At 44.4% G+C, this 20,805-nt stretch overlaps 1 protein-coding gene across 1 annotated transcript; it reads right to left on the bottom strand.

Annotated features, from left to right (window-relative positions):
- On the bottom strand, positions 1 to 20,219 carry AGBL3 (AGBL carboxypeptidase 3; the record flags this gene model as incomplete). The annotated part of the gene is given in 13 exon segments (XM_080609978.1): positions 1 to 84; positions 229 to 326; positions 769 to 895; positions 6,859 to 7,021; positions 8,547 to 9,326; positions 9,856 to 9,994; positions 15,418 to 15,522; positions 17,063 to 17,107; positions 17,110 to 17,244; positions 18,509 to 18,569; positions 19,600 to 19,712; positions 19,813 to 19,995; positions 20,087 to 20,219. Coding segments are annotated over 13 exon segments (2,166 nt in total).
- Positions 20,220 to 20,805: the final 586 nt, after the last annotated feature.

Below are 20,805 nucleotides of genomic sequence, written 5' to 3'. Positions count from 1 at the left end.
TTACCCGGAATCCAAGTCTAGTGCATCAGAATTCAGGACCTTGGAGTTCACCCCGACTTGCTGTTTCATTACACTTTCATGTTCCTCAGGCACAGATAATAATAAGAAACATAAAAAATTTAGTTCACTGTTTTAAGAAAGCCATTATTATAACCCTATAGAGTGTTATGTTTTGTCACAGTAAGATGAACTGAGGCAGGAGAAAAGGCGTAGGGGGATTTTCCTTACTTCCTTATCATGAACACAGTAGCTCAAGAGAGCATCACAGAAATGCTGTCCTATTGACTCCAAGTCTTTCACATCAAAATGAGTGCTGTGTCTGCAGCCTGCAGCATCAATAAGAGCAAGACAGAAATGAAAATGTCAGCAATCCTGCTGACTGCTAGGTAACTGTGATATTTCAGGATGCTGGCTGACTGCAAATTCACTGACAGATCCTAGACAGGTCTGTTGTAGTTGTAGTTTTATACAAATGGTATTATAGATCAATATTCTGCCTTTATGAACAGATCACTCAGAGGGGGTAAGGCATAGTTAACTGATTCCCTAATCCAAAATTCCTAAAAATACAACTGGCTTTAGTTACAGCTTTCAATTTGCCACCCACTACCATTGTTGTTTCATGATACATATGCAATAATGCTGCTGGTGACAGAACCCCAAAAAGGGAAAAAACATGAAAAACCACATTTTTTTTTCCATGAAAAAAACAGAAGTAAAGGTCTTGTTTGATTATTCCTACTAAATAGCTACAGGGAATTGTCTAACCCAACTTAGAGCCACAGATAGAGGCTTCCAAAGTGTAGCTGTTGTTGATGCCCATCTTCCACATCACCACTCGGCCTGTGCCGCCTTTGCTCTTTCGTACTCTGAAACTGCAGTCTGGAAAGGAGAACTTAAAGACAGGTACAGCATTAGCCATTGAAGTAAACAGAAAAATGCAATAATTAAATTTTAATCCTGCAAGGTTTTTTTAAATTTTATCTACCAGGTAAACAAATGTGAGTTTTCATTCTACTTGAATATTGCACAACATACCCCAGAAGATCATAGAATCATAGAATCTCAGAATGGTTTTTGGCTAGAAAGGACCTTAAGATTATCTAGTTTCGACCCCCCTGCCATAGGCAGGGACGCCTCACCCTAGACCATGTCGCCCAAGGCTCTGTCCAGCCTGGCCTTGAACGCTGCCAGGGATGGAGCACTGACCACTTCTTTGGGCAACCTATCCAGTGCCTCACCACCCTCACAGTAAAGAACTTCTTCCTTATATCTAACCTGAACTTCCCCTGTATAAGTTTGAACCCATTACCCCTTGTCCTAGCACTACAGTTCTTAATGAAGAGTCCCTCCCCAGCATTCTTTATAGGCCCCCTTCAGATACTGGAAGGCTGCTATGAGGTCTCCAATCAGCCTTCTCTTCTGCAGGCTGAACAGGCCCAATTTTCTCAGCCTGTCTTTACTGGTATAATGAAAATGCAGGTAAAATAACAGTCCTTTGATTAGATTATTTCACCTGAGAAGGATTTCTGAAACATCTAAACGTAATTTTTAATGTGGCTGTACTTACTGTTTCCAAATGTCTGGCCATACAGGCAGCTGACCAGCTGAGTTACCACAAATCCTGTTACATACCAACATGCATATTTACTAAAAAGTTAGAATAGCTCTTCTCTCGTGATTTAATAGATCAGCAGTTTGATGCAATCAGTCTGAAGCTCACAACCACCTCATTATTGATATCTGAAAAAACCAGCATTAGCTATAAGTATGCAATGACATCTAGTGGTTTAGTTTGTGTGCTATTTTATACCTGAGCCTTTGCAACCTTTCTTGTCAAAAGCAGCTTACTGCAGTCAGATTTCGCCAGAAAATAATATATTTCAAAAGCCATGATTTCCTACTAAACTTCCCACCCCAACTGAAATAGCTTACACAATGTGATTTTGATGCCTTTTTCAACAGAAGTTTTCAAAAGGATTAATCTGGAAAAACATTTTATCTTTTTTAGTTTCTTATTTACTTACTTGTTTGTTTTGAATTCTACAATAGATTTTAAAAATATATCTATAAATACACAATATTTAATGTTAGGTTTTGACATGTTAAAGCAATGTTGCTTTGACATTCTGGTTTGGGTTGGTTTTTTTTTTCATTCTTTAAAAAAAATCTTTACAAAATGCTAACTTTGTGTCTCAATTCAGCACAATACATTTTTAAGTGCTGGAATTTCAAACGAGTTAAAACTTCATACTCCTACTATTTCTAGTTTTAGCCACAGTATCACAGTATCACAGTATCACAGTATGTTAGAGATTGGAAGGGACCTCAAGAGATCATCTAGTCCAATCCCCCTGCCAGAGCAGGAACACCTAGATAAGGTTACACAGGAATGTGTCCAGGCGGGTTTTGAATGTCTCCAAAGAAGGAGACTCCACAACCTCCCTGGGCAGCCCATTCCAGTGTTCTGTCACCCTCACTGAGAAGAAGTTTCTTCTCAAGTTTAAGTGGAACCTCTTGTGTTCCAGTTTATACCCATTACCCCTTGTCTTATCATAGTTTGCCATTGAGAAGAGCCTGGCTCCATCCTCATGACACTCCTCCTTTATATATTTATATACACTAATAAGGTCCCCCCGCAGTCTCCTCTTCTCCAAACTATAGAGACCCAGCTCCCTCAGCCTTTCCTCATAAGGGAGATGCTCCACTCCCTTAATCATCTTAGTCGCCCTGCGCTGGACTCTCTCCAGCAGGTCCCTGTCCTTCTTGAACTGAGGGGCCCAGAACTGGACACAATATTCCAGATGCGGTCTCACCAGGGCCGAGTAGAGGGGAAGGAGGACCTCTCTCGACCTACTGACCACCCCCCTTCTAATACACCCCAGGATGCCATTGGCCTTCCTGGCCACAAGGGCACAGTGTTGGCTCATGGTCATCCTGCTGTCCACTAGGACCCCCAGGTCCCTCTCCCCTACACTACTCTCTAACAGGTCGTTCCCCAACCTATACTGGAACCTGGGGTTGTTCCTGCCCAGATGCAGGACTCTACACTTTCCCTTGTTATATTTCATCAAGTTTCTCCCTGCCCAACTCTCCAGCCTGTCCAGGTCTCGCTGGATGGCAGCACAGCCTTCTGGCGTGTCAGCCACTCCTCCCAGCTTAGTGTCATCAGCAAACTTGCTGACAGTACACTCAATTCCCTCATCTAAATCATTGATGAATATATTAAATAATACTGGTCCCAATACTGACCCTTGAGGCACTCCACTAGATACAGGCCTCCAACTGGACTCCGCCCCATAGACTACAACTCTCTGGCTTCTGTCCTTCAGCCAGTTCGCAGTCCATCTCACTACCTGATCATCCAGGCCACACTTCCTCAATTTAGCTATGAGGATGCTGTGGGAGACTGTGTCAAATGCTTTGCTGAAGTCAAGGTAGACCACATCCACCGCTCTGCCATCATCCATCCACAATGTTATTTCCTCATAAAAGGCTAGGAGGTTGGTCAAGCATGACTTCCCCTTGGTAAAGCCATGTTGACTGCCCTTCATAACCCTCTTATCCTTGACATGCCTTAAGATGGCATCAAGGATAAGGTGTTCCATCACTTTCCCAGGGATGGAGGTGAGGCTGACCGGTCTATAGTTACCCGGGTCCTCCTTCTTGCCTTTTTTGAAGACTGGAGTGACATTTGCTTTCCTCCAGTCCTCAGGCACCTCTCCCGTTTCCCAAGACTTGGTAAAGATGATGGAGAGTGGTCTAGCAATGACTTCCGCCAGTTCCCTCAACACCCGCGGGTGCATCCCATCTGGACCCATGGATTTATGGATGTCCAGATTGCTCAACTGGTCCCTAACCCATTCCTCATGGACTAAGGCAAACCGCTCCAGTGACCTGACTTCATCTGAGGTCTCAGGAGTACAGGGTTCTTCAGGACTGCCTCCAACAGAGTAGACTGACACAAAGAAGGCATTCAATAACTCTGCCATCTCAGTATCTTCTGTCACCAGGGCACCCATCCCGTTCACCAGTGGGCCAACCTTGCCTCTGGTATTAGTTTTATCAGCTATGTATTTGAAAAAGCTCTTTCTGTTGTCCTTGACCCCTCTGGCCAGATTTAATTCTGAGGAGGCCTTAGCCATCCTAGCTGCCTTCCTACATCTTCTAGCAGCAGCCTTATATTCCTCCCGAGTGGCCAGCCCCTCCTTCCATGACCTGTAAACTCTCCTCTTCCACTTGAGCATACCCAGCAGTTCCTTATTCAGCCACGCAGGTCTCCTGGCCCTCTTCCTTGACTTCCTACGTGTCGGGATGCTCAGCTCTTGAGCTTGGAATAAGCAATTCTTGAATGCCAACCAACTATCTTGGGCCCCTTTACCTTCAAGCAGCCTTGCCCATGGGACTTCCCCTAGCAATTGCCTGAAAAGGCCAAAGTTTGCCCTGCTGAAGTCCAGGGTTGCAATTCTACTTGCTATTGTACTGGTCCTACCACACAAGATCCTGAATTCCACCATCTCGTGGTCGCTGCAACCAAGGCAGCCCTCAACCCTTACTGCTTCGACCAGCCCCTCCTTGTTAGTGAGGATGAGATCCAGCAGCGCTCCTCTCCTGGTTGGCTGATCCACCATTTGCATGAGGAAGTTATCATCCATACACTGGAGGAACCTCCTGGACTGTGGCTGGGTTGCTGAGTAGTCCTTCCAGCAAACATCAGGGAAGTTAAAATCCCCCACGACGACCACGGCCTGTGACTGTGAGGCCGCTCTCAGCTGCTTGTAGAAGGCCTCATCAACTTCCTCACCCTGATCTGGTGGCCTGTAACAGACACCCACAACAGTATCGCCCCTGCCAGCCTGCCCCTTAATTCTCACCCACAGACTCTCAACTCGCTCATCCCCTGTTCCTGGACAGAGCTCAGTACATTGTAGCTGCTCTCGCACATAAAGAGCAACCCCACCACCCCGCCTGGCTGGCCTGTCTTTCCTGAAAAGGACATAGCCCTCCATGAGTATATTCCAGTCATGTGAGCTGTCCCACCACGTCTCTGTAATTGCCACCAGATCATAATCTCCTGACTTAACACAGGTCTCCAACTCCTCCTGCTTATTTCCCATGCTGCACGCATTGGTGTATAGGCATTTCAAGGAGGGAGCTGAGCTCACCAATTTCACCCTAGCATTATAGGAGGCCTCCCGGTCTTCATCAATCCTAGACTGCTGCCCCACTGGGGCAAGCCCAGTTACAACCCCATCCCCCTTCGAATCTAGTTTAAAGCTCTCCAAATGAGCCCTGCTAATTCATGCCCCAGCATCCTTTTGCCTCTGTGAGTTAAACCTTTCCCACATGCCATCATCCAGACTGGAGCCTTATAAAACCAGCTGTTATCAAAGAACCCAAAGCCCTGCCTAAAGCACCAGTCTCGTAGCCAATTGTTTACGGACTGAATTTTCCCATACAATCCCACATCATCACTGGAAGATGGAAGAACTGAGGAGAAGATCACTTGAGCCCCAGACTCTTTCACCATCCGCCCCAAGTCCCTGTAGTCTTTCTTCATCCCCCTCAGACTGCGGGAAGCAGCTTCCCCCCCACCTGTCTGGAAAACCAGCAGCGGGTAGTAGTCTGTCGGGTGCACCAGGCTGGGGAGCACCTTGGTGATATCCCTGATCCGGGCTCCAGGCAGACTACACACTTCCCTATGATGAGGGTCAACTCTGCATATCGGGCCCTCTGTTCCTCTCAGAAGGGAATCGCCTACGACAATGACTTTTCTTTCTTTCTTGTCAGAGGCAGTCTTGAGGTGCGAAGTCGACCGCCTTTTCCTATGTGACCTTGTAGTCTGGCCTTGCACCACATCCTCACTTACCTCTCCATCAAGATCCAGGGCCTCAAACCTATTACTGAGGGGCACCTGGGGAAGCAGGGCAGGAAGGGAGGAAGGTTGCCCACGGTTCCGAACTGGAACTCGCTTCCAGCCCTCATTGTCTTTTTGGTCCCTTACCTCTGCGCAACAGCTACAGAGCAGGGGCTGTCTCGGGTCATCCCCCTCTGTCTGAGAGGACAGGGGGTCCATCCCCTTGTGGGGGGTATCTCCCTGGAACCGTTCCTGCTGACATGCTAGGGAGTTACTCCACCAGTCGATCTCCCTTTCACAGTCCCTGATGGTCCTCAGCGTCTCGACCTCCTCCTTAAGTTCTGCCACCAATCTAAGCAGATCTTCTACCTGCTCACACCTCACACAGGTGGAGTGCTGGCCTCCCTCCCTCGGCAGCAGCAGGCTCTGGCACTCCCTGCAGCCAGAGACCTGAACAGCCACGGTTTGGGACAGGATCTCTGTCTGAGTTGCTACAGTCTCCTTACTGCAAGCTCTCCTTCTGGAGGCGACCATATTGGTCAGCAGTCTGGGACACCAGCAACAGAGTCCACAACACGACCTGCTTGTTCCTCCCTGCGCCTGGTGGGCAGCGACCGGTCGCTGCCCTCCCAAAGGCTCTTTCAAGGCAAGGGGCAGGGGTGCGGTCACCGTTACCGCGGGAACGCCCCCTGCCACGTCAGCCGCTCTCTCGCAAGGGCTGCTGGGGCTTCGGGGATCTGGAGATGTCGGGAATCGCGATGTCTCTGCGCTGTCCCCTCTGATTTTCCTAATCTCTTCTGACCCTCGTAGTCTCTGAAGCGTGCCGGCTCCGGCTCTAGCTGTGCTAGCTCCGATCAGCTGACTGACAATTGAAGCCAATTGAAGATTATTTTACTAGGTGAAATACGGTCTTTTATTAAATGTGATACCTTAACAAAAAATTAGGGATCCCACGTGGTGATTGAATTTTGAGGCAAGATTCTAGCCAGACTTTTGCTCACCTTATCTGGGCAGCTCTTGCTCAGCAGGAGCGGGAAGACATGTGGATACACATATGGTGCTTTCGCTTGGGGCCTTCTCTCACAACCATACATGAAGATATTTTGTTTCCTGTTGTGACCATGGATGTCACAATACATAAAACCATCACATTCCCCCATCGCTCTGTAATACAGGACAACAGAGAATAGCGGTTTGGCTTTTTTTCTCCTCTGCCTCAGAAACTAGTCTGAGCTAGTATGTTATACTGAAGCTCATTTGTAACCTAAAGAACAAGAAATCAACACAAGTTTCATATTCTGAGCGCTAACTTAAACCTTCAGTGTTGCTAGATTAGAGCCAAACTACTCAGTTTCTTCTGAAAAAACCCACTTGTCACTGCACAGATGTAAGATAGAAGTGTATGCATCATCAGCCTTTGTCCATGTGTTTGTTCTTAGTCCCATGCTCAGTTATATACATTCAGCTCTTTAGATGTATACATGATCATATTGTACAACTGAAATCTACTATTCTTATCTGCTGCTCTTTCAGTATTGTACATGTTGAATGATAAATGCTGTACTACTACGAGACTGAATGACTACTCCTTCCTTTATCAAACTGGAGACATCAATTTTTTTGATGTGCTAAGATTCTGCAATATATTCTTGCTTAACTACTGAAAGAAAATTTTCAGGTAGACACATTGGGATTTAGCAACCCATACCCCCAGTGCCCAATTTGTGTGGAAGGAGAGCTCTCCAGGGAAGATGTGATGGCACAACACTGTGCCACCTGGGGCTTTACTCTGGGCAGGAGTTGTAAATCCATGGTGGAACTAAGAAGGAAGCAGTAATAAACACGTCTGTTGCAGCTGACAGTAGCTGAATATGAGGCTAAAGGTCAGTAGCACTTCAGCAGACATTATTAATGTTAATTACGGGGCATTCCCAAGTGCAGGCTTTCTCCGTATAGCAAGACAGAGAGAGGAATTGTTGTGGAAAATAAGGAGAGGCACAGTGCTCATTCCCTGAAAGCTAGGGATCTACATGCCAAAACAATCATTTGGAAGAACACAGATCTTACTTTAAACATGCTGTAACTAGATGAAAAAAGTCCTGTTTGTATTAATTTGTTACAGAAGTTAAATCAGAGGGCTTTAGTTTACAAGCTGAAGGTTTAGCTTAATAACCAAAGGTTTAGTTTTATAGCCAGAGTATCAAATGTCCCTGTAAGTCTGCATAAGAAATCAAATGTTATTTGTAGCAAAACATACAGCAAACTTGTCAATCTTTGCTGTCAAATAGACATCTGGGATCTATTCTGAACCTAACTTAATTCTGTGACATGGTTGTACATAAGAAAAAAAGAAAATTAAAGACATAAGGAATTTGATAAGTAGATTTTGGCAGAGGATAGTGGGGAGAAGAAACATACTGAGAATGTCTGGACAAAAACTCTTACTTTGGAGATAGAACTTATTACCAGGAATGGAGAAAGTATGTTAAAGGAAAATCTGTACAATACTGAAGGAAAAAATAACCCACTCTGAAATGCAACTGAAGGTAAACAAAACAGTCAGAAAGGTTGGGGTACAGGGCAAAGATGTAAAAAATAACAAAACAGTAGGGACATAGAGAAGTCACAATAACAAAGAGACAGCAGAAAGGTAAATCATCGATTCTAAAGGGACAGAAAATGAGGTTACCTTTGGATCATTTTTCTGGTATACCAGATGGAAGGATAAAATTTCTTCCCATTAGATTTGTATTTGCGGTTCGAGTCCTGACCTGTTAAAGAGCAGCGGTGATTTCCCACAATCACACCATCTGGATTCAACGTGGGTACTGCTTTGAAGACAAAATTGTCCAGCAGGAGTTGAGCTTTGCCTGAATCACCAAGAACGTAATCCTGAAAGCCTTTCATTATCCAGGAACTCTTAGTTTCTCCTGCATGCACCCTTGCAGTTAGTATCACAGCCTTCCTCTTGGTGTCCTTGTCACTTTTAGGTAGGTTGGTGATAGATAAAGCGTACACTGTGTTTCCTGCCAGTGAACGGCGCAAGACATGAATCTTGCAGAATTTGGATTTCACTGGATCTTTAGAGATGGCCACCAGGTACTCTTGCAGGTTGGAGTAGGTGTAAGGATAGCAATGGGCAAAGTAGCAGGTGTCCTGGTCATAAGGGAATTGGAATGTCCAAGTGAGTGAGAAATACTGACATCCATCTTGGCCCATGTTGGTTTTGTAATACTTGATATCGTTTCCAGTCCTTCGCCAGCCAACCTTGTGTTCCTTAGCATCAGCTTCGGAGTACAACAGTGGCCACAAGCCATGTTTATATAGGCTGTTCCACTTGGTAAAGCTGACAATAGTGAAGCGATATGGCATCCCTGCCTGCGTATTGCTTACTTGGAAGTAGTACCACTGAGTATGTCTGCTTGTGTAGAGGTCAGTGCGCAGGGTCAGCTGGTACTCAAATTCATTGCTCGTGGGCAGAAAGAAGACAAAGAGTTGTGATGCTGGTTAGTACTGTAGCATGATGCAGTGTCAAATAATGTGGACTGCCATGAAAAAGCACTCTGCAGTGAACCACGTGTGAGTCAAATTTACACTGTCATGAATCAGAGTCTATGTAGCTGCCAGGAAAAGATGCCTAACTGCACGAAGTGTGTCAATAATGTAACTGCTGCCTTCATTAGGACTTCTAATAATAATTAGGACTTCTAAAAACATTCTCTACACTATGCTTTAAGAGCAGGTGCTTAAGAAAAGGTGTTGAGTTTGTGTGGGTGATTATCACCTGTAGAAAACATTCAGTTCTATGGAATGGCTATCAGACCATTTCAAGTGAAGGCTACCTGAAACTACTTTTGAAGCTTATCTAACTAGTGTAAGAACAATTTACAAACCCAGAGTAACACATCCTGCTCAGACACTGATAGCAGTCTGCTGATAATAACAGCACTCATAATAACTACATTGTAATAAAGGACAAAAAAAGATCAGAAACTTACACTTTGACCACCTTCTGTAAATTCCCACTCTCAAACCGTGCTTTGAAGATCAGTGTGTTATCCTCTTCCTGAGGGAGGATCTGCTTCAGGGGGCATAGATCTTTCACTTGGGAATACATAAAGCAGGAGTTTTTGTCAGCTAGGGGAAAGACCAGAACAGATGACTTTGAGTCTGAGTGATTTTAAGAAATACCTGCCTCCTTCTGAAAATTCCTTCTAGCAACAGACAACTGCAACTTCAAAGCTGAACACTGACACTTGGGTTAGGGCCAGCTCAGGGTAAAGGAGCTGAAAACTGACGGTATTCCAAGCTGAAACAATGTACTGTGTGTTTCAGACCGCTGATATCAAACCATATGTCTTATCTGCCGGAAGTATCCCTAATTCATAACTTTCTAACTGGCAAAATGAAGGGTTTTTACTGGCGGTGGGGCACTGACTGACAGGCTTCTGTATTCTCAGCTCCTGTATTCTTGCTTCTATCTCCTTACAGCTGGATCAACCTGAGGAGAAACTGTTGCCTTACCGTGCTGCCAAGTAAGGGGGACTGACCCTGCACCATAAAGCAGGGTTAGAGCTGTACAGCAGTCCCTGTTCAGATCAGAGCTCTGTTTGCCCTTGCTTGTCTGAGGCTGTGCTAGAGATCTATTCTGCAGCAGTCTTATTCTCTCCTGTAGTCTTACTAAAGCTCTGACAGTACTTACAGTACAGTGAAAGTCAAAATTCCTATATGTCATTCTTTTTATTCTTTGAATCATTGTTGCCATATACAAAAGATATATGAATATGCAAAAGATATATAAATATCTTTTGTACATGGCAACAGTGATTCAAGTAATACGGCCATACTCAGTGTATTGTTCTCCATGACTGAAGTTAACTAGAGACCCACAGGTGTCTTCATTATAGAAGGGCTGTTAACTCTGCTAGCTGGGGTACCTATTTGAATAATTACTTTCTGTTTAACTGAAATTCCACTTACAGTTTCTCTAATCTTCCTTTCCTCTTCAAGCTCTTCCTTAACATCAAGGAAGAAAAATGTTACAGTAGTTAATCCAGTAAAACTGTTTCTGGAAACACAGACTCATGGAATGGTTTGGATTGGAAGGGACATTAAAGCTCATCCAGTTCCAACCCCCTGACATGAGCAGGCACACCTTCCACTAGACCAGGTCTTGCTCCAAGCCGCATCCAACCTGGCCTTGAACACTGCCAGGGATGAGGTACCCACAGCTTCTCTGGGCAGCCTGTTCCAGTGTATCAGTCATCTGTAACAGTCACATTTTATAGAACAAAATGCATGCATAAAACCTGAAATCTCTATCATGGTATTTTATGTAAGTTTCAGTAACAAAGTCTGGAAATCATTATACCAAAATACACACTTTGCTGGAGAGCTGTACAGGCCAGTATAAGAATCACTTCCAGTTGCCTGTGCATAAAGTCCAAGTTAGTAAAAAAGGGCATGTAAAGCTGCATTTTTAAAGAACAGCAACTAAAGAACCATGACAGAAATCACTGTCCTTGTTTGCAAAAATGTGGGGAGCTTCAAGTCAGGGTGTTCCTCCACATCTTATTCCTCGCAATAAATTAGCAAGTCCGGTGCAGAGGACAGAGGTTCCTTCCTCATCACATAGTAGGTACCAGTTTTCTTGGCCACCAAATGTAGCAACCTGCTAGTGACAGGTAATACAGCCATACCGCATAAGCAGCTAATTTAGCTAATTTCTAAATAAACAACGTCAAAAAGTATCAATGCTTTTCAGTGTATTGCAAGCTTTTACTAACTGTGTTGACCTCAAGAAAAACACCAGCTCCTCTTCAGGATTGTGCTTCTGAAAATTTCATCTAGTTACCCTAGGATTGCAGAACTATTATCATCCTTTCTATGTAGGAGTAGCTCAGAAACAAAATCAGCAACTGACAGAATTCCAAGTTCTCCAAGTCATCTGTACCAACTTAGGAAACACATGAAAGAATAACTAACTCTGATAATCAACTGGTGATGATGGAATAAGGCAACTAACTCCTTTCAATTCTGTCTGATTAATCCCTGCCAGGCTTAGGAGCCTGTAATCAAGTACTGTCGTGGTTTAAGCCCTGAACTACTATACCATCTATATTAGTAGTGTGATTACAATTGGAATGGTGACCAGAGGAGGAGGTGATGCGTGCTGAAGAGGCCCCACCATATAATAAACTATCAGAAAGTGAAAAGCAGTATGCCTTGTTTACTGATGGGTCCTGCCGTATTGTGGGAAAGCATCGGAGATGGAAAGCAGCCGTATGGAGTCCTCAACGACAAGTTGCAGAAACTGCTGAAGGAGAGGGTGAATCGAGTCAGTTTGCCGAGGTGAAAGCCATCCAGCTGGCCCTGGACATTGCTGAACGAGAAAAGTGGCCAGTACTTTATCTCTATACTGACTGATGGATGGTGGCAAATGCCCTGTGGGGGTGGTTGCAGCAATGGAAGCAGAGCAACTGGCAACGCAGAGGTAAACCCATCTGGGCTGCTGCACTGTGGCAAGATATCGCTGCCCGGGTGCAGAACCTGGTGGTGAAGGTACGCCATGTAGACGCCCATGTACCCAAGAGTCGGGCCACTGAGGAACACCAGAACAACCAACAAGTGGATAAAGCTGCTAAGATTGAAGTGGCTCAGGTGGACTTAGATTGGCAACATAAAGGTTTCCATACAAGGACGATGTTACGAGTCGTTCGGCCAAGTGGACTACTTTAGACAAAGGCATCCAGTCTCTGAGGGAATCAGCCATCGTAGAGATGATCTATCACACCAAACCGAATAACGGAGATATACCCATAGACCCAGATGAAGTCGAATGTACATGACCCATGTGGCGAAAATTTACACGGAATGCACCCTCATCATATGCCCATTCATTGGCAACAGTAACCTGGAATGACATAGTAACACCAACAGTGGATGAAATGATTCATAAACTCCGAGAGTTCGAAGACAATCTCACCCCTTCCATCATCTCAGCTGTGGAAAACCTGTCCCAGGATGTCAAACAATTGAGGGACGATCTATCTGATTTATCCAGCTCCTCACATGTACCAACACACGTCTCAGCTGTTAACAAAAGACGTCCTATTGTTCGAGACAGAAGATATAGAAGGCAACAACCATGGGCCACCCTATGGTTTTACCTGCGGGATCATGGAGAAGACATGACGAAGTGGGATGGAAAACTTACTTCAGCTTTGGAGGAACGGGTGCATGAATTGAAAATAGGAACAAGGGTCAAGACTAATCATCCCATGAGAGCTGCGGCTTCAGTCTCTGGTGAGCAGGTTCCCAGATGGAGCGGAAGAGCTGATTTTACTCCAGCTCCTGTGGTAACGAAGAATAATCCCTTTCAACACGACTTAGGTGTCCAACGTTGTGAGATGGGTGTCACCATGTTGGCACGCATACAGAGTGTGTTTTGTCCACAACCATTACATCTGATCTCAAGAGTTAAGCAGAGTCGGGTTTGGGTCTTGTCTGGGGTTAGACGACAATATAGGGGGACCGAGAGATTTTCCCAGAGGCTGGACAGCCATGAGTGGCAGGGTGTGTGGGATAGTATGGGCAAGTATCTAGGTCAGTGGGCCCCTCCAGTGTTTTGGAATTTCACCACCGAACAAGTGCAAAATCCAGAAAAATTAGTAAAACACTTAAATGAGGTGTGCTGTCATCCTGGTCATACCAGAGAGAGACAAATCATGTCAACGTGCTGGGGCTTGGCCTATGCTTACCGGGCCTTGTTCAACACTATCCAGCACCTTCAAAAGGAAAAAAATGTCCCTGGATCTGAGGGCGAAGCAACAGACAGCGCAGCTACTCCAGCTCCGAGCTAAGCAGCTACACCACCCCCAGTGACAAGTACAGCCGCTACTCAAACTTCGACTGCAACAGACAGTGCAGCTACCCCAGCGACAAGTACAGCCACTACTCAAACTTTGACTGCAACAGACAGTGAAGCTACCCCAGCTCCAAGCACAGCAGCTGCACCACCCCCAGCGACAAGTACTGTTGCTACTCAAACCACAGTGATAATGACTGCAGCTAAACCAGAGGACCAATTCGTACCAATATTGATTGCCCCTGTACGCAACAGAAAAAGCAAAAAAGAGGCAAGAAGGGTGAAGCAAGATGAAGAAACAATGTATTCACCACCCGGGCCGCCATCTGATCAGGAGTCATCATCACATGACGAAGAAGAAGAAGAGGTGACTTCTCGACCTCGGACCTCAACCGAGCTATGGAATATGCGAAAAGATTTTACCCGCCAACCAGGGGAGCACATCATCACCTGGTTGCTCCGATGCTGGGACAATGGGGCCGATGGTCACGAATTAGGAGGTACGGAAGCCAAGCAGCTGGGATCACTTGCTAGAGAAGGGGGAATTGACAAAGCAATTGCAAGAGAGAAAAAGTCTCTCAGTCTTTGGAGGCAGCTCTTGGCAGCTGTAAAAGAAAGGTGGGGGGGGAAGTAGACTGCGTGGTTCTTGATTTACCGCCTGGGCTTAAACCACGACAGTTCCTTTTGGCGCCCCATGCTGGGCGCCAAAAAGATCTGTCGTGGTTTAAGCCCCGGCTGTAAATTAGAACCACGCAGTCTACTTCCCCCCCACCCCCCCAGAGGGATGGGGAGGAGAATCGAAAGAATGTAACTCCCACGGGTTGAGATAAAAACAGTCCAGTAACTAAGGTATAACACAAATCACTACTGCTGCCACCAATAATAATAATGATAAGAGAAATAACAAGGGAAGAGAATACGATACCACCCGCCGGAAAAGAGAGCCCGACAGAAAAGAGGACGTGCCCTTCCGGGTAGCTCCCAGTTACCTCCCTGGGCATGATGTGCTGTGGTATGGAATACCTCTTTGGCTAATTTGGGTCAGGTGTCCTGTCCCTGCTTCCTCCTGGCTTCTTCTCCTCCCTGATAGAGCATGAGACTCACAAAGTCCTTGGTCAGTCTAAACATCGGTGTTATCAGCTCTGTTCTCAGGCCGAAAGTCAAAAACACAGTGCTGCAACAGCTACTAAGAAGCAGAAAAACTGACTGCTGCTGCTGAACCCAGGACAAGCACTTACCCAGTCTGGTCAGATTTTGTTTATGTCTTGGCAAAACCACTATAGCAAATAGGATAACAAAATATTCTCTTTCATATTGATCCTGCAGTTACACAGCTCTCATCTTTTGCACTTTCTCTTTCGGTTGTTATCTTTCTCCACTCCTGTTTTTATAGCAAACTCATTTCAGGCTGCTTCATAGTGTTATTCACTGAGAACAATTGTTTGAGCTGAGATGGACTTCTGAGATAATTAACAGTATGAACCGAACTTATGGATGATGAGCCAGCTGTATAACTATGTAACTCATTTCCTTCGCTGTCTATAGGAAAAAAAAAAATTATTCCAAAGTGCTTTAAAATAACAGTAGAAAATCATATTGATTTCATCAGGCTTTAAATTAGGTTCATAAAGGAGATCAAAGCAGATGCTTCATCTGTCTACAGCTGACAGTAAGTTTCTCAGAGTGTTCCCACCTTCTTCTAGATAAATCACAGTGCCTTTGTCAGGAGTTTGGCATGATAGCATCATCTCCAAACCTGCTGTAGTGTACAATGGCTCAGGGTTAGTGGGTATCCAATCTGAAAAAAGAAGAGACACACAAAAAGATTACAAGCAGGAAGATTGTATGAGAGTCTTCATAATATGAAGGACACATCGAAAAGCAGATAATCTCATTTATACAAGTTGCATACAAACGAATAGGAAAGCTCCCTTTTGAATCTAATTTTTTGCACCTGTGAACAAATCTTCATTATAACTCTAAATAAAAATACACATTGATCTGTGCATGGACCAACTTTTGCTGTGCAAACTTGCCTCTTCCCTGTACAGCTTGCTTACTATAGATGAGACTGATAATGGTGAACATTAGACAGCATTGCTACTGTTAGGAAAGCAGATGCCCCAACTACAGAGCAAAGTCACTGACTGCTGACCACACTCACAGCAGATGCTACATGGCTATAATGCAGTGTCCCCATGTAACTCACATGACATCTACCTGGCATTGTCAAATATCTTTTGAACACTGATTCATTCTGACAGTAGGCCTTTTCTCACTGTAATACTCACAGCAGTCCTGTCCTATTCCATTCAAGATACTAGGATCTAGTTTTGAAGACAAAAGAATCAGGGCATAGCTGCCTCCATCCCACTTCTGCATTTCCATTTCTACTGATTACTTCCAAAATGCAACTGGTTTTATTAGCACAGGGGCTGCTCAAGTCTTCACTGTCCCAAAATAGGCTTGTGGTATGACTTTTGTACAGACTGCATAAAAGCAGTTATTAGCTTATGTTCATGTTTTACTGTATTGCCCTGCAATACAGTACTGACATTGCTAGTAACAGCACATGACATTTGTAAGAATTTGAATTTGTAAGACCTCAGGACTCAGGCTTGTTGAGTTTGCTCTGTCTGAACTTTTCTTTACCTGCCTGCAGCTTTGTTTCACTTAATTTAGCTGTGACAGCCATTTTTCTAATTGACCAGGTATGTATGGCTAATTTGCTTTATTTTTGTTTACCTTTGCGTGGTCCAACCACAGGCTTATAGAGACAGCAGTAACAAGGAGTTGTTTTGTGTAGAAATGCAGACCTAGAGCTGGACAAAATTTGCTTTAGGGGCAACAAAGAGAACAAGGAAATAACATCTAACATATGTAAAGAACACTGTATATGGTAAATACAGACGTAACATAGAGCTGTAGACTGATGAAGAAAGAGAAAGGTTTAAGACCGAGTGTGCAAACATAAATGATTCCAGAGTTGTTTGGATCCTAGAATAAGGAAGAAGATATCATCACTGTATTTCTCCCAGCAAAAGACTCCAGAGGATGACAATTCTGAACAAATAGCTTCTTGCTTCCACCCAAAGGAAACCTCTACAATAGAACTGCTGGCCACAGGAAATGGAGAAGCAGTGAAAAGAAAGCCAGAAGGGTGTGAGTGAAGCATACAACATTTTTAACTACATTATTATTTTTCTCTTCTCTGTAGCAATGAGATCTGGACTAATAATAATTTGTTTTTTTAAGGTTTCACTTAAACTGACAATAAATTCTTGGTGTGCTTCCTCTTTGCCCATACACAAGATTTTAAGAATAACACAATAACTTACCAATGTGCTCAATTCTGTCTCTGATGACTTCACATTGGTGTGGCAGTACACTAGAGAAAACTGGCTGGCAGTTGACAAGTCATCCAGATTCTGAGGCTCCCCAGGTTGCGGTACCATTGCCTTCGAGTCAGATGGTGACAGAATCCGTTCTGCCATAGGAAAAAGATGAGCACAAATGTAATCTATAAGAAAGCAAAAGAACCCTCACATCAGTCTCTCTTGCTCTTCCAAGTGGAAACAGGCTGCATAGATTATCTACATGAAAAATAACATAAGCATGACACAATAAAATTACATCGCACTAAAATGGAAACATAATGCTCCATCCTATCATTATGCTCCGTATCTTAAAATCACACAGAATTTAAAAATAGTGTTGAATGAACAGTTAATTCATTAAACCACAAAGCACATCAAACATCCAACTGCAGCAGGGAATAGCTTACTTGGGTTCTTACAGAAAATGTTGGCACCTTTTATTATTACTGCTTTATTACTAGTGTGTTATGGTAATGCTTACAATCTCAATGCCTGAGTCAAAATCTGTACTGTGCAATATTATACAAATAACAAACAAAGTTTATTCCTACAAAACTTATTACACAGCATGTATGTAACAATAAGATAGTACTGGTTAACATAACAGGAGAGGTAACAATCTGATGCTATCAAATTCTGTAAAGCCCCAGAGACATTTGGAGGAGGTGGAGGATTATTTTCCTCGTCAGCGAGGAATTTTTCAAAGTTGTGAGAAGCCACTTGAATGAAAACATGATAGGCAGGGAAAAAGGTTTGGAAAAAAATCTAGTAATCAGATAATTAGGACTGCGGTATTGTACAGTGACCTCAACACTGCCCAAAGTTAGTAACTTTTCTTTGTCATTGGTATGAAAAGATCCCTTTTCAAAGCATTCCCTGTCCTTCCTTCTATCTCCTTATAGTAGGCCAAATGATAAGAGTTTGGTTCCATGGCAAGTTTTCTGTATTTGCTTTGAGTCTGAATCACACACCAGCACCCATAAGACCTATGTTACCAGAAAAAACAAAATCTCATCAGCTTTAGACCTAGTTTCTAGATCCAGTTCTCCTCACAATAAATGAAAGAATGTAGTAAGCAAAAGAGCTTCACCTGAAACTCTGGTTTAGATGGCATCATGTCTGAAAAGTAAAGAAAAACCCAGACCTATTTTTAAACTCCAGTGGATACCTAACTCTAATGGATATCTGGCTGCTATAATGCAAATCAGTAACTGGTGGTCAAGGGCATACTGCAAGATGGAACTAAGATAACCACTCACCTAAAATCCATAAAGTGTGACTAGACCTACTTCCAGATTTGTTTAGAGCTTGACAGTTACGTGAAAACTCGTATCTTTCTCCTTCCCCATCCTTGCACCCTGTGGTCTTACAGGGAAAATGTAGGGGGATAACTGAAAGAGTCTCAACCTGTAAGAACAGCACACTGCTGACTGTCTTCTGTCACAAGTGAGTTAGGGAGCTCTTCATGCTAAAAGAAGATAAAAAATACTAAAATAAAATCAGAAGTCCACAGTAGGACAGCGTGCAATTGTCTGCTGTCAAAGAGAACAGCTGCCTCTGTTTTGTTTTGGCTTATGGTCAGAGTAAGAATTAGGCCAAACCTGCATGGTCATTATTCCTGCCCACTGCTCAAAGACTTCTGGACCCTCCCCCTTGTCCTCTTTTGTTTCCCCAGTGCATCTCTCATGCAGTACCAGTATCCCTACTGTTGTGTGAAAAGCTAAAGCAGCGAACGGATATAAGAAAAAAGTTTGTTTTTCGGTTGCATTAATTAACCCTCTGATTCCACTCATCAAACAAGCCTGAGAGTAGGAGAGGCGAAGGAAACCAGCAGGTACGATAGCCCTTCTGGTGGCAGCTGAGATATATGTCACTGTTATCCAAAAGCAATATGAATACGTGAACTTGATGCTAGGGAACTGAGGCATAACACTTGGCAAAACTTAAAAAAGCACAGCTCTGCAGCCAAAGTGCACGGGAGCCATGAAAAGCAATCAGCTACCCTGCATTAAATTTGATGCACATTGGCAAGGCAGCACTGAAACAACAGTGCTTGTCCCCTTCGGTGCACCTAACAGAACTTTTATTTCCTGGGGTTTCAATCTAGTCCCCTTCATAAACACCATACTGAATCAAGAGCCAAATTTCCTTCCTGAAATATGAATGTTGGTAACACCAAATGCATTTCACAGCTAGTAAAAATACTATTTCCTGCTCCAATGTACAGTCACCACATTTGCAAACGTAATACGGGGTTCCTAAAAGCCTGCTAGTCCAGCACCTGATCAGGAGCTTGATTTTTATGTATGTGATATACAGCAAGGTCCCCAAATTTAGTTTACAGCCAAACGTGCTCTGCGATGCATGCCAGGTGCTTGTAGAAACGGTCTGTTACCTGAGCTGTTTACTGATTTTCTCGTAAGATGCAACTGGTTCTAATTACAGCTAAATTTACCTGCGACGTGGGACCACCTCAAAGGGGGACCGATGAGACTTACTAAGCTGCCTTCCTGACGGAGAGGCTCTCCCGAGTCCGTCCCGCTGTCCGCCGCCGAGGGGCTCGGGCAGCCGGACGGGTCATACCGGCGAGGTAGCGGTTCCGGCGTGAGCCCTGCCTCCAAGAGACGGCCACGTCCCCCCGTCCCCAGCAGCAGACGCTGTCCGCGTTCGTGACAGAACCCTTAATGCAGCCGCACAACGGTCGGCCTCACCCACCCCACTCTCGCGAGAGGTCAGTGGGGGCCCAGCGGAGCGCCGTGCATGGGCCAGCTGAGGCGGGCCGCGCGGGGAGCTGTGCCGGCGGCAGGGTGTTCCAGAAACAGAATCAGCCAAGTTTGAAAAGGCCTTTAAGATCATCAAGTCCAGCCGTTCCCCCGGCACTGCCAAGTCCGCCACTAAACCATGTCATCAAGGGCCTCGTGTCCAATTGCATTTAGTCAGTGAATGCTAGTGATGTATTACTACTGCATGCTACTAAAACTGTACTTTTACAGATCTGTGGTCTTTTGGTCAGTGATAAACTAGTTGAATCAAAAAGGTAGTTGCTATTGAACTGAAGTTGCTGGGGAAGAGTGGAGGTGTATAAGGATGCAGTCTTTCCATGTCCATTAGAGGCCATGCTGACAGCTAATAGTCATCTCATTGATACAGAGGGCTTGATATAAAGAAACGCTAGTGCCTGGAAAATATAGAGTTAAAGTACTTTTTAGCTTAACTTAAGTTGTAGAAAGAAAACAATGTTTATGTTATAAGTCTGTGGAATTTAGGGGCCCCACTAAATATGAGTTAATTGTTTCACACTAGTCTTCTAAATTATAACATTTCACACCATCCTTCTACTTACCAGTTAGTTTAGAGACAGAGCCTCCCAAACATCTGCTAGCTTGGGATACTCCTTGCCTCCCCATCCTGCAATAAATTTTGCAGGAAAGTCACCCTGTTCTAAACCTTTGCTAGTTAACAGAAGAATTACAGATAGGGTTGGTTTCAGCTAATTGTGTGACTACTGGGGCGTCCAGCTGTGCCAAAGGTGAAAAGTTTAAGAAGAGGAAGACTCATTTACTTCATCTTGAAGACCCCTACTCACAAGAGGAAGACTCATTTACTTCATCCTGAGACCCTCGCCCATGACCACGGGAGGAACACCGCGCATGCGCAAAGCACCTTTTAGCTCATTATAATACGAAGCGGGGATAGGTCATGAA

This window comes from Psittacula echo, assembly GCF_963264785.1.
Source record: "Psittacula echo genome assembly, chromosome: 1".
Lineage (NCBI taxonomy): Eukaryota > Metazoa > Chordata > Aves > Psittaciformes > Psittacidae > Psittacula > Psittacula echo.
Note: the sequence above shows the minus strand (reverse complement) of the source record. Positions and strands in the feature narration are given on the sequence as shown.